General features: G+C 41.6%; 1 protein-coding gene across 2 annotated transcripts; it reads left to right on the forward strand.

Annotated features, from left to right (window-relative positions):
- The first annotated feature begins 1147 nt into the window (after positions 1–1147).
- Positions 1148–10098, forward strand: rnf217 (ring finger protein 217). 2 transcript variants are annotated; one of them, XR_007960134.1, is made up of 7 exons: positions 1148–2190; positions 3580–3801; positions 4759–4923; positions 5937–6034; positions 6782–6890; positions 7076–7147; positions 7721–7803. XR_007960134.1 is itself a non-coding variant. In XM_052053221.1 (7 exons), the coding sequence occupies exons 1-7, from the start codon at positions 1516–1518 to the stop codon at positions 7795–7797; spliced, it is 1413 nt and encodes a 470-aa protein (XP_051909181.1). In that variant the 5' UTR covers positions 1148–1515; the 3' UTR covers positions 7798–10098. The 2 variants fall into 2 exon arrangements, 1 of the variants encoding a protein (XP_051909181.1); XM_052053221.1 differs by having other exon boundaries at positions 6787–6890; positions 7721–10098.
- Positions 10099–13569: the final 3471 nt, after the last annotated feature.

Raw genomic sequence — 13569 nt, forward strand, 5'->3', positions numbered from 1 at the left:
AATTTGTTGGAAATGCATTTAGGCTGGCGGCCCGGTGGTCCAGTGGTTAGCACGTCGGCTTCACAGTGCAGAGGTACCGGGTTCGATTCCAGCTCCGGCCAAATCGGTAATAAAGGCGGTAGAAAGCACCAAACAGTAAAACCAAGAACAAAACTAAGCCATGCTGAGTCGAATGCCAAAGAATACAAGTGAGTTTTGAGGAGGGTTTTGAAGATGGGCAGGGAGGAGGCTTGCCCAATGTTCAGTTCAGGAGAAGTCACATAAAATGTTTTTTTATTTTATTCTTACATTTCATCGATAAGGTTTCGACATTAGGACACTTGTTTCATGTATCACATTTAAAGTGATGGTGTTTGGTCCCAGTGGCCCTTGTACATTCCATCCTGCAGACTTGGGCCCCCGGGCTCCTTATCTTGATCCAACAGTCTCGAACATGGTTCTTAAACTAGACAGTGATTTGAAATTGGACCGGCAAATTGGTACTGTTGTTAAATCCAGTTTCTTTCATCTCAGGTAGCTTGCAAAAAGTAAAGCATCTCCTTTCTCATGAGCACTTTGAAACAATAATTCATGCCTCCACCGAGCATCTTCAGCTGGCCTAGAATGCCGCTGCTCGCCTCTTGACTGGTACTCAAAAGAGGGAGCACATAATTCTTACGCTTCACTGGCTCCCAATACGTTTTAGAGTTCCTTTTAAGATCATGTTTATTTGTTTTCTATTAGAGGTGCCGAGAACGGAGAACGAAGTGGAGGCTCAGAGGGCATCGAGCCTTTTCTGTTGCTGGTCCCTCTCTTTGGAATGACCTGCCGCTGATTGTGAAACAAGTTCCCTCGCTGTCCATCTTTAAAACCAGTCTTAAAACTCATTTCTATTCTTTGGCTTTTGACTAAAAATGAGACTTGCTTTTTGACTGTTTTTGTGCTTTGTTATTAATTTATTGTATCAATTATTTTTGCTCCAGGTAACGCACTTTGTATACAGCGGTGGTTGTTTTAAAGTGCTCTGTAAATACAGTTGCGTTTAATTGAATTATTTTCGAGAACATCCCCCCATTAATTCATGCTCGGTCACGCGACAAACGGGATGACTTCTACGCCCTCTTATAGGCCGTTTGCGGTACTACACGTTCGTATTCAAAGCGTGACGTCCGCCGTGCTGACGTCTACCCGGAAGCGCCGGGAGCAGTTGTTTTGTTTTGGTGCAGAAGTTGGTTGACCACCGGGGAGGCATTGACAATGCTACGGACCGACGCTGCACTCTATAAATGGGTCAAGAGCGCCCGGTGATGGATGATGACGGTCATGCGTCTCACACATGTAAAACGCCGACGCTCATCGGTGCTTTGGAAGCGGAAGAGAAGGTGAAATCGTCCCTGGGAACTAATCAAGTGGAGGCGTCGCTTCGAAATTATTTGGACCGACGGATCAGCAGAGGGAAGTTCATGCGGGACGACGACAAAGAACGACGCGGAGAACAACAAGGAGTACTCGAAGAACAAGTCGAGGAAGAGGGGGATGCTGAGGACAACAACAACAATAACTGCAACGGAGGAGGGGCGGGGGACAGCAGAGGAGAGGACACTCTCGACCTTTCTGAGTGCCAGTTGGCTGCCTTCGGCGTCTTCCTCTGACCGCGCCGGTACAGACGCTCGTATGCAGGGCGGTGCCGAGGCTGTCCACGGTGACAACGCCGCCGTTTGCGACGTCACAAGAGACTCGCGACGCGACCAGAGCGGGCAACCGGGATACGCCGGAGTTCAAAATAAGCCTCTCTTTGCCGAATTAACCTCTTCGGACTTTGGGGGATTTGAAATATTTTCTCTTTTCGACACAAAACATGAAAAATGTGACACCGGTGTTACTAGTCTACGTTCGGACCCGAGTTCGAGCGAGAAAGAACACATTTACTGTGATGTCTACTGCATCGCCAACGAGCGCCACCATGACACTGTTACAAGCGAGGTGGTTTCCGCGTCTGCCGAGGGTCTCGTTTTATACACCGCGGAAGACTTGGTAAACCCTCTGCATGAGTATTCCCTCAGCCGTCGTTCATCGCAGCAGGGGGGCTCGGATGGCGCAGCCGAAGCGCAGCAGTGCCGGGTGTGCCTCGACAGGAAAACGATGGCACCCTTGCCATGCTGCCGGAAGCTGGTGTGTGACGAATGCCTGACACTCTACGTCACCTCCCAGGTGGGTAACAAGTGGGCTTGACTTACATTTTATAATACAATAGTTCTTTGGCTGATTTTATTTATCTTGAGATAAGAGCAAAAATTTGAGATACAAGTGCACTTCAAACCTCCACCCTCTAGATATTTATTTTTAAGGGTTTACAAGTGATGCTTATAGAAGCCCAAAAGTGCTTGTAATCAAACGCAAAGCATTTTGAACCTATTCCAACTTGCTTAACGGATCAAAGATTACACATTATTTAAAAAACAACAGCCCTGAACAAATTCACAGGCCGAGTCCTCTGAAGGTTGCATTTTCAGCCAAATGTCACTTCCAGCGTAACTCCACCGCACATGGTTTCCAAATTCGAGGAAGACAATTCGCAGGCCTCCATTGACTGCATAACTCGTGGCAAATTTGGGCCTCACATGCGGTCGAGTCGAACCAGAAGTGACGTCCTGAGTCTGAAAATGCGGCCTACAGGAGGACTATGCCCGTGAATTTGGAAACAGCCACAGTCTTTGTACATAAGTCTTTTTTTCTTTGAAAACAAGTCCAAAATTGCTAAGAATGTTAACAGTCATAGTTTGACATCATAATTGTAATAAATCGATTAATATGTCAGTTATTTTTCGAATAATTGGTGAAGCATATGAGTAAAGCATTTTTTTTTATTTCAAAGTAACTGCAGAAAATGCACACATTCTGAAATTGGCAAAATTGTTGATAAATTGTCAATTGATAAATTATAGGACCTCTTGCAGCATTTTTGATACACTTTATGCCGATTGTCACCAATCTGAACACACGTGTTCGAAACATGCGGCGCACAGATGAACCAACCTGACCAGTTCGGTGGCGTTTTAAAAAAAATTCTTTTCTTGTTATGCCCAAAATACCATGGCATCACATCAGTGCGTCTGACCTGTAATAGACTTCCACTCCTGAATACGCCCCACTTTACGGTTATGTAAAAAAAAAAAAAAGGAACCCACTTGTGTGCCTCATTGAATCAGCACCAGAGCTCCATGTGAGAAAATGCAGCATTTTAAGAGGCTGTAATACTTCACGGCTTTCATAATCTGTTGGGGCACAGTTATTACAAAACAGCTCCCATTTCCCAGATTGATGAGATGAAGCATGTGGGAATACAAATACGAAGAATCACATCAAGTCACTTTGAATCGGGGATCTCGTACGTCTGTGCGATTGCATTTCGTAGATGGAGGTTTGCTACATTAACCGACATTTGCTTCTGGACTTCTTAAGCCGCCTCCTCCAGCCTTCCATTTATGTAACACTTAATCGCATCGTGCATTATGAACCGTTTCCCGTCAGAACCACTCCCCACGCCTAATTGCATCAAATCCAGAAACGCACTAAATGATTGTGGCTTTCATTATCCAGGTCCAAGTGGGCAAGGTTCACATCCGCTGTCCCATCTCTGAGTGCAACGGGATGCTGGAGAACACGGTGGTGGTCTCGCACCTGGCCGGTGAGGACGTGCTCAGGTACCGTTACTTCTTGGAGCTGAGTCAGCTGGACTCCAGCACCAAGCCCTGCCCCCGCTGCAGACACTTCACTTCCCTCGGCCGCTCCAGCCCCGCGCGCGTGGAGAACAAGTACAAGGTGAACGGTTTTATTGGAGAGCCGCCATTTTGGGTCGAGACCGTGCAGGTTCCACTCATTTTGATGTTATAGCCAGCTTACAAAATGGAGTAAGAGTACAGTTCGTCCTTCAAATTCTAGACATGATGCCAAAAAAAAAATCCTTAACAATAAAACAATTCCCAAAAAACAATCTCAGAGCTCAATTGTGAGTATGAAACAAGTCATGAATCAGGAAGTTTCCCAAAACAGGTTTCTTCATTTGAATTTTGGATTGCAACCATAAAACGCATCACTTGTAAACACATATGTAGTGGTGAAAGTCTGCTCTTTTGCTCTTATCTCAAGATAAATAAAATCAGCCAAATAACTGCTAGTATTTAAAAATAAATCAATAAAAAAATCAAGGCATTTATATCTCCACTGCAGTTGTGTGCACATTTTATTTTTAGAAAACCTTTGTCTCACAATGGAGAAATTCCCAATTTACAGCAGCAAAATTATGAAAAGGAGAACAAAAAAGTATAAATATAAATTATAAAATATAAATAAGCAATGTTATTCATATTCATATCATAAAATGTTATTCAATTTATTTATTTTAATTGGGAATTTTAAGGGAGTTTTTTTTAATCAGTTTTGTATTCTAAGCTAAAATATACAATACTGGAATTTCCCCCCCAAAAAGGTGGATGATTAAGAATGGGAAGGATTTTTTTTAATGTTATAAATGAACAAAAAAAAGTTCATTACAGCTTTATCAGGAAGAAAATGTGACGGAAAAGTGGTGACAAACTGTTACGCAAATATTTTTCATTACATTTGCAAAAAAAAAAAGTTTTTACATTGCAAGGGGCATAGAAGAAAAATATTCCTCTTTTGGCATGACATACAGTCCACACGATGATGCAACTCGATACGATTGTGCTAACAGGCATGGAAAACGGGGAGTTGAGAACTTGCGGCATTGTGGCGCAGGTGCAGTGTGGCAGCTGCCAGTTTGTGTGGTGCTTCAAGTGCCACGCACCCTGGCACCAGGGCATCAAGTGCCGCGACTACCGCAAGGGCGACAAGCAGCTGAGGAGCTGGGCCTGCGTCATCGAGCGCGGACAACGCAACGCTCAAAAGTGTCCCAAGTGCAAGGTACTCACCCCGCTCCGCTTTTCGAAAACCGCCATATGCAAAATCTGAACATATGAACTGACAAGTACAACAAAAGAGAATTCAGCTTTCTGTATCTTTCATGGGCAACACGTTCAGCCAAACCACATGAATCCATTCGACGGGTGTGCTAGCTCAATGCGAAGATATCACGTGAAACACCATAGACAGGCTACGGGAAATTAGCATTGATGTTATGTAATCATTAAGCATGGGGGGGTCGGGGGGGGGGGGGGACTCATAAAAACAGGTATACGGTGATATGAAAAGTACACACACCCGTGTTGAAATGACAGATTTTGTGATAAAAAAAGAAAAAAGACCAAGATAAAGAATATCAAAATGTTTTCTATCATGAATGTGACCTCTGACCTGTACAAGTCAATTAGGGGGCGGGGGGGGAAGGGGGGGAATATTTGTAAGGGGAAGTAAAATTAAGCAACTAAGCTAAATGAGACCGTTTGCAATTAACTCGGCACATTACTGGCACCATTTCGATTAACCTAAAATAAAGTTCAGCTGTTCTAGGAATATAAATCATTGTTGCATTATTTTAGTTATTTAACTGAGTATCCAAAAAAATAGAATTCACTTAGTTTAACTATTTTTTGTGCTTTATTTTATTGCGCTTTATTTTGTACTTGGTTTGAGGTTTTTTTTTTCACAGCAACATATTTTTACTTTTTTCGCACTTTTTTCACTTTGTAGTCAAATGTGTACCCAAAAAGTTTTGAAAAATATATATATATTTTTAAATGTTATGAATGCCTAAAAGCAGAAACTAGCCGACGCTGGCCCAGAGTGAACTTAAGCCGCTCTCTGTTTGACTGCAAAGTCCAGTAAGCTGATGTCAGGCCGCACTTAGCTGGGCTTAGTGCCCATTTACTACCAAAGTAGCGCGGAGGCCATTAATGGTGCACTTGTGCATACTGGATGTGTTGGACTTTGGTGATTGACAGCTGTCCGTCTTTGTGTTTGTGTGCGTGCGTGTGTAGATCCATATCCAGCGCACGGAAGGATGCGATCACATGGTCTGCACGCAGTGCAACACAAACTTTTGTTACCGCTGTGGCGATCGATACCGTCAACTCAGGTAACATTTGTTTTCAAAGACGAATGTCATTCAGTTGAAAACATTCATTGGTTCCGAAGAAAAATACAATTATGATTCACATTTATTGTCAAATGGTTCTATCGATGAGAAACCATTGCAAATTAACGCAGATTAACCTCATCTGCATGCACACGCACGAATAAGGTATATTTGAAAACTGTCGAAAAAGAATTGTAATAATTAAACTCGGTAATATGATTATTCAAGCTGTTTAACATTTTAAAAAATACAGAAAATGTAATTCAATTTATTCATTAAAAAAAGTAATTCGATTAAGTATAGCAAGGATGTGATGTTTTATTAAATTGATCATTTAATGCAATATTTGGAATTTACTCATTAAAACTCAGGTAACCAAAAATTTTTTTTTATTTAAATCCTATAATTTTTTTAAAATGATTTTTAGTTTTTCCATAACCAAGTTATTTGAATCTTATCATCAAAAATATATTTTGTTGTTTTTACTTAACCAAGTTATTTAAATACTATATTTTTTTAAATGACCAGGTCTGAATTGATCTTTTTTGTTTTTTTTTCTTAACCAAGCTGTTATTTAAACCCTATCATTTAAAAATAAATAACCAAAAACCGATTTTTTGTTTTGTTTTTACTAAACCAATTTCTTTAAATCCTATTATTCAAAGAGAAAAAAAACATTTTGGGGGAGGGTGGAAGGGGTTCATATTTTTCACATCAATTTCATCCGTTCAACCCCTTGCTTTTGAGGTCAGGTATTTCGGGGATCACACGTCGAACCTCAGCGTGTTTGGCTGCAAGTATCGCTATCTGCCAGAGAAGCCGCATCTAAGACGCTGTATCAGAGGTTCCATCTGCGGTGAGTTTTTTCCCCGAGCCGGCGGAATCTCTTTGTCAAACGGTCGGGGGGAGCTTGTGCCGTTTCCCATTTGTTGGTCAGGAAACAATTGGGATGAGGGAAAACGTCAAAGTCGGCTCTACGCGGTCGGTGACGATGTCATGAGTTGTAAATGTGCTGTGGTGGTTTGTTGGGTTGTGCGTCAGGCGTGAAGTTGCTGTTGGCGCCGCTGGTCCTCTTACTGGTGCTGGTCTTGGGAGGTGTGGCGCTCGTTATAGGTAACCGTTTGCGCCGCATTGGAAAATGCATTCTCAATATTTTAGTTTGGAAAATAGGATTGTATTTATTTTATTTTTTTATCTTAAAGTGTCCAATTTTTTATTGCAATTTTTAAATCTTAGCAATACTGGCTTTTTTAATCATTAATATTTATATTTGGAATTAAATTTTGACAACATGACTCATCTTAAACATAAAAGAAAATCTACGTAATATGGCTTATTTATCCTAAATATTGGAAACCAATCTGAATTGTAGTCAGTTTGTTTTTTTTTTTTTAATTTTTCATAATATAATTTTTGTCTCAAACATTTTTTCTCAAAAACTATTTTGGACTATGAGAACCTTAATCTCTTTTTTTCATGACAACTTATTGTTGTGAATGGAACTACAGTCTTGTAAATATTCACAGTAACCTTAAAAAATAAAAAAAAAAAATCGCACATTTGTACGATCACAGCTACAATCTCAATTACACACACTGAGCTTAATGTTTTCGCCTTGTGCATTTCCCTTTTCAAAGTGAAACTACGACTTTGTCGCGCGTGCGCGCTAACGGCGTCTGTGTGCAGGTGTGATCGCCTACCCCGTCTACTACGTGTGCAAAAAGAGGACGAAACGGCGCTCTCTGGGCTCCTGGCGCTCTTGACGTCGGCGTGCAAGAACAAGAATCGAGACGGAACTCAGGGACTACGGAAGCTGCGGAGCATCTTCATCCATGGTCGTCCTTTTTCGCTGCGAAGTTTTTGCACGCAAGGCTTAAAAGCGCTCCCGACATGACATGAGTGAGAAGGCGGGGTCAGGTTGATGGTTGATTGACCGCCATCCAGCACACAGGTACGACTATCGACGTTGGAGAAAAGAAGGTAATGTCGCATTTGGGGCACAAAAAAAGTGGATGTGTGTTCATGCAACAGCCTTGGAAATCAGAATTGTCTTTTTTTCTTATTATATAATGGCTCCCATGCATAGCTTTAATAACACTGGTCAAGATTTTTTTTTGGTGCCGATTCCGAATCCACCCTCACTTTTCCTTGAGCACATCAGTTTTCGCAAAACGCTTTGGGCACCATTATCATGTACATTAAGCATCATTCAGTACACACCATCATAATAAATATAAGAAAGTAGAATTATTAGTAAGATTTATGGATAGAGGACACAACGGATTAATTGCATTCTCTCGTCTCATGGCACTTTTTGGCCCCAGTTTTACGGATCAACACAGAAGTGAATGGACATGTCTCAAGAGTAGAGCACACCCATAATAAGTCAGCCATTTTGGTTCGAAACGGACGTTTTTGGACACGTTAGGCCGACTCCAAATTGGAGTTTGGAGTTCAGCCGGCCTTCCTGCCTCGTGAGCGCCCACACGCCAGGATGTGCCTCATCATCACAAAAAAAAACGAAACTGCCAAGTTGGCAGGCTGCTTGTATTGTGCCAAAACAAACACGCCAAGCGCACCGGGATTGGAAACCTCGTGGGATCAAGTCCGCCGGACGCCGTGTGGTTGGAAGGCTTTGGATGGTCACACGGGACTTTTTGCCACATTTTGCACCCGTTTGTCAAAACGGCGGCGATGATGTTAATCCTCATCGAGACACATTACTGCCACAGTAGCTATTGTGTGTCCACTGGGTTATATTTAGAAATACAGGCGTGTGAGCTGAGAAGTCATGCCAACAGGAACTACACACATAACATTATCTGTAATTAAGCTTGACACAAAGGACTGCATTAAAAAGCCGCAACCCAACCAAGCATAAGTTGTGAGAAAAAGCTAGCAATGCGACAGAAGAAAAAAAATAAAAAAGCCAAAACATTCCGGGAAAAAAAATTGGGATGCTGCGCAACATACTGAGGACAAAGTTGCAATGCCAAAGCAAAAAGGTGTCGGAGGAAAGAAATCGGAAGCAAAATCGTTTGGTTGCAGGAAACAAATTGGAATGTCACGGGGAATAAGACGTAATGTTGCTTGAAATGCGTCGTAGTGGTGAGAAAATTTGTAAAGTCATACCAAAAAAAAGTCCTAATGTTACGAGAAAGAAAATTGTATTAGTGCAAGGAAAAAAGTTGTTTAAGGAAAGAATCTAAGGGGGAAGTGTTTAAAAAAAAACACGAAATAAGCTGTAATGTTACTTGAAAAGCATCATCATGTCAGGAAAAATGAAGTATGACAATCAAAATATTGTAACATTTTCAATAAAAATTGAACATTGAATAAACGTTAACATTCTATAGCAAAAAAGTCTAAATGTTACGAGAAAAGTCTTCATGTTACAAGAAAATAACATTGTGATGTTACAAGGGCGGGAAAAATGGTAAACCTACAAAAAAGGTCAAAATATTTTACAAAAAATGGCTATGATTTTTTTGGGGTGGGTGCGGATGGAGAAAGTTATTTGATGAAAAAGTTGCTAAGCTCCATTTCAAAAAAATTGTCTAGTTTCAGTAGGAAAATGCAGCTTAACATTCCGATAAAAATTCCAAACAATGACAATTTCCTTTGTTAGAGTTCTTTTGAAACATGCCAACTGTATTCTAATTGAAAGCACAGTTTCGGATGTTGGTCGCATTTGTAACTTTGTTTTTTTAATGTTGTTGTTGAAATTGTGCCCATCATCATACAGTATATGCAAATGGACGTTTGTATGGATGCCGTGATAAAAAAAAAATAGAATACAGAATTTTCCATAGACGGATTTAAAGTGACCCAATCCAGGTTCTGCGTTGTATCCCCAAATACGACACCCTTGTACTTTTGCACATATTCAAAAAGCCTGCTTATTTACAACTCAATGACTGTACATAGAATACAATGGACAAATATGAATATTAACGTTGCACTACAACAGACATCTTGAAGTAGATTTTGCGGGCATGTGACCAATAATAGTAGCTTTCAATGAAAATGTGGATGAAGGTCAATAAAGTCAACTAAGTCACCCTAGTGGGACATTTGGTGGACTGTTTGTTCCAAATGCAATTGCAGTTTATGGTCAAACAGAGGGCAGCAGCCCACCGCGGCTTTGACAATGGACGCCGGGCTCCCCCTGTCGGCGGGATAGGGACGGACCGCCCCGCCTAAAGCAAAACTCTTTCCATTTGGAATGCTCTGCCATTTTGCAGATGCTATTTTGAAGTGGTTCGAAACCCTGAGCCAAGTTTGAAACCCTAATACTACTTTATATCTCTAATTTGAGAACCAAACCAAGTTTTAACCTTTAACACTATCTCAAAACCCTGAGGTGGGCAATAGTTGCTGCATATCATGAAAACAAATGCAATCGATGATTGGCAAGATGTCAGAATTCTCGGAATGGGTTTAGGGAGAGAGGAGGCGGGGCCTAGGAAATTGCGGATGGGGGTAGCACCTTATACTGTATTGCAGAGAAATCGACAGTGAAAAATAAATAGCTATTTGGTATGAATAATTAACTTCGCAATCTCCATGTATAACAGTAGCTTATTCAAATCAAGAAACATAAATGCAAGAAATAAGCAAGTGTCCTAACTAAGTTAGAGTCCGTAGTCCCTTGTCGTGGGGAGTGTGTGTTAGGTCCGGCTACGAGAGCCTCCTACCAGTGGCCACCACAAATGGAGCACGTCGTGGAGTTCCTCTGAGGAATTTCCAGTGGCTTGGCTTAAGTTGATCTGAGTTGAGTCTTTTAGGGCTCCATCCAAGCTGTCCATCATCAAATGGAGCCTGACCTATAAAAACAAACAAACATCTAAGCAGTCTGTGTACATGAATCAATTCAACACATAATGCATAAAATGACACTAACAGTTAATACACAACACCATTAAAAAAAGTGTTTCCCCGAATCCATTTTTTTGATATGGCGTATAGCGGAATCGCCTTGTTTTCTGATTTGATCATTTTCAGTAGTAGTTCGATGTTTATTGCATGCACACTCCTCTTTCACCACCCAAAAAGTGTTGAAAGCTGTTGCTGCAATGCTTCCCTCAGCAGGCCTCAGAAAGTCCAGCCTGCCCGGTAAAAGCAAATCATGAATGTCAACAAAACAAAAAACGTGATAAATTTTCTTAGCCTTTAAAAAGCTTTTTTTTTTGTTACCAGTTCCCCTTTCAAAATATAATGAATAATCGCTCAACACTTTTCATGAGCTACTGATTTTGAATCGAGTTATCCATCAATTTGTTGACTTTTTGAAATAATATTGATATTATTGATATATTAATATTTGACAGTTACACGACCCTGTGTGGGAAACCATAATTACAATGTGGCCCACAATACAAATAAGACGGATTCTGAACATTTTTATTTTCTTGCCATGTCCCTAAATTGAGATTGATGTCATGAAAGCGAATGCAACCGGACCGCTATAAAACCATAGTAGCGGCGAATGCACTGACGTCTTGCGACACAACAACTTTCCTTTTCTAATAAACACGAAGGTCAGTCGACTATACAGAGAGAACAGGTAGGTTTTCAAATAACGAGATTGCAGCAGACAGATTTAGAACGAAAAGGAGTGTGGAAAACCCCACCTCGAGCAGCAAACATTCCTGTTGATGCTATCCTGCGTGTTTTCCATCTCTCCTTGTTGCAACACACCTGATACAAATGAACCGAATAGTGATGTGTCGTTCGTGAACGAGCCGGCTCTTAGAGCCGCCTTTTTTGTTTCTCCAGTTGTTTCCCCCCCCCCCCCCCCCCCCTTCGGTTAAAGCCGCACGTGATTGGTCAAGATCTGTGGTAGACGGGGGAGGGGGGGGGGGTTCACACACACACACGCGCGCGCACACACGCACACACGCGCGCATACACGCGCACACACACGCACACGCTACAGTTTAGAGAGGGGGGAGGGGTTAGAGGAGAAGAGACACAGCAGCGCGCGAACGAGACAGACGAGGAGACGACAGAGCTAGTTAGCAAAAAAAGAACACGGTGGAAAGCGAAAAGGTGAGAAACGGATAGAAAACGCAGTGAAATTTGGACTCATTTCAATGTTATTGATAGTTCAAAGGCAGCGTGTAGACTCTGCAAAGTTAAAATATCCCATAAATCAGGCTCCACAAATAACCTGCACAGGCACATAAGAAAAGTCCACCAATCAGTACAATTGCGAGAGAAAAGACAAGCAAGGGAACCAGATGTTAATGAAGGTGCTAGTGTGTCTGCAACTGTTGCTGCTGCTCCTATGTCACAACAACTGCCTAGAAGTACAACCCAGAGCTCTATCTTGTGCAAGGGTCTTCAGAAAGTGACAGCTGAGCATCAGACCAGCGTAACCACAGGGAAAGTGAAAGAGTTAGTGGATGCTCTCTGTGCATCCATGGACAGAAAATTCCACAGAATGGAATGGAACACTGTTCTGTCAGAAACCACCATTCTTGACCCAAGATTCAAGAAGCTGGCCTTCACTGGCAATAGAGCGGTTGATGAAGCTCTTCAAAGAATAACTGCAGCAGCAGCAAGAGCCAGCCAGACAACTGCACTGCCAGGAGGCGAAGAGGGAGCAGAGCAACAACAAGAAGAGCCACAAGCATCTGCTGTTTGGAGGTTCTTTGAAGAACGAGTAACTGGAAGCACTACAAGACGGAATCCTTCATCAGATGCAATTCTGGAAGTGAGATCCTATCTTGAGGAGCCCCTTTTCCAGAGAAGTGCAGAGCCTTTGAGCTGGTGGGAGGCCAAGGATTCACTGTACCCACGTCTTACACATGTGATGACACAGAGGCTATGTGTTGTCGCAACATCTGTGCCCTCAGAAAGAATCTTTTCCAAAACAGGGCAAATGTTAACAGAAAGGAGAAACAGGATCAACCCCTCAAAGCTGAGGCACTTGGTTTTTCTTAATGCCAATCTTCACTAAAGACATATTAAAACTTTTACCTGGATGCTGCTTTTTTCTTTTTGTTTTACAAATTTTAAGTTGTAATTTGTTGTGTTGTATTCAATGCTTACTTTTTGTTTTACTGTAAACAGTTAAAAGCTTATAAATATAAATATTCAGAGATTGGAACTTTTTGTTGACCTTGTTTTGAGGTGGGTCTTTGTACTTTGTTTTTATTTTTGTAGCACTCCATGTTGTACTCCATGTTGAGTATAAATAAATATTTGATATACTCTCTATTTTTTGCATTAGTAATTCATTTTACACATAATATTACGTTATTTTTGGTAGTAAATTAATTTAAGCAACAAAAAAACTGAGGAGCCATTTGGGATCCGAAAGAGCCGGCTCTTTTTAGGGAGCCGATCCAAAAGAGCCGGCTCTCCAAAAGGAGCCGGAATTCCCATCACTAGAACCGAATCAATACTGTACCAGGTTTCTGCAGCGCTCGCTGATGATTTGAATCCGGTGCGTTGCAACAGGGAGAGATGGAAAATACGTAGGATGGCAGCCCTCCAGGATCAGGGCTTGCAAGTGTAAGTTAAGTTGA

This window comes from Hippocampus zosterae, chromosome 19, assembly GCF_025434085.1.
Source record: "Hippocampus zosterae strain Florida chromosome 19, ASM2543408v3, whole genome shotgun sequence".
Taxonomy (NCBI): domain Eukaryota; kingdom Metazoa; phylum Chordata; class Actinopteri; order Syngnathiformes; family Syngnathidae; genus Hippocampus; species Hippocampus zosterae.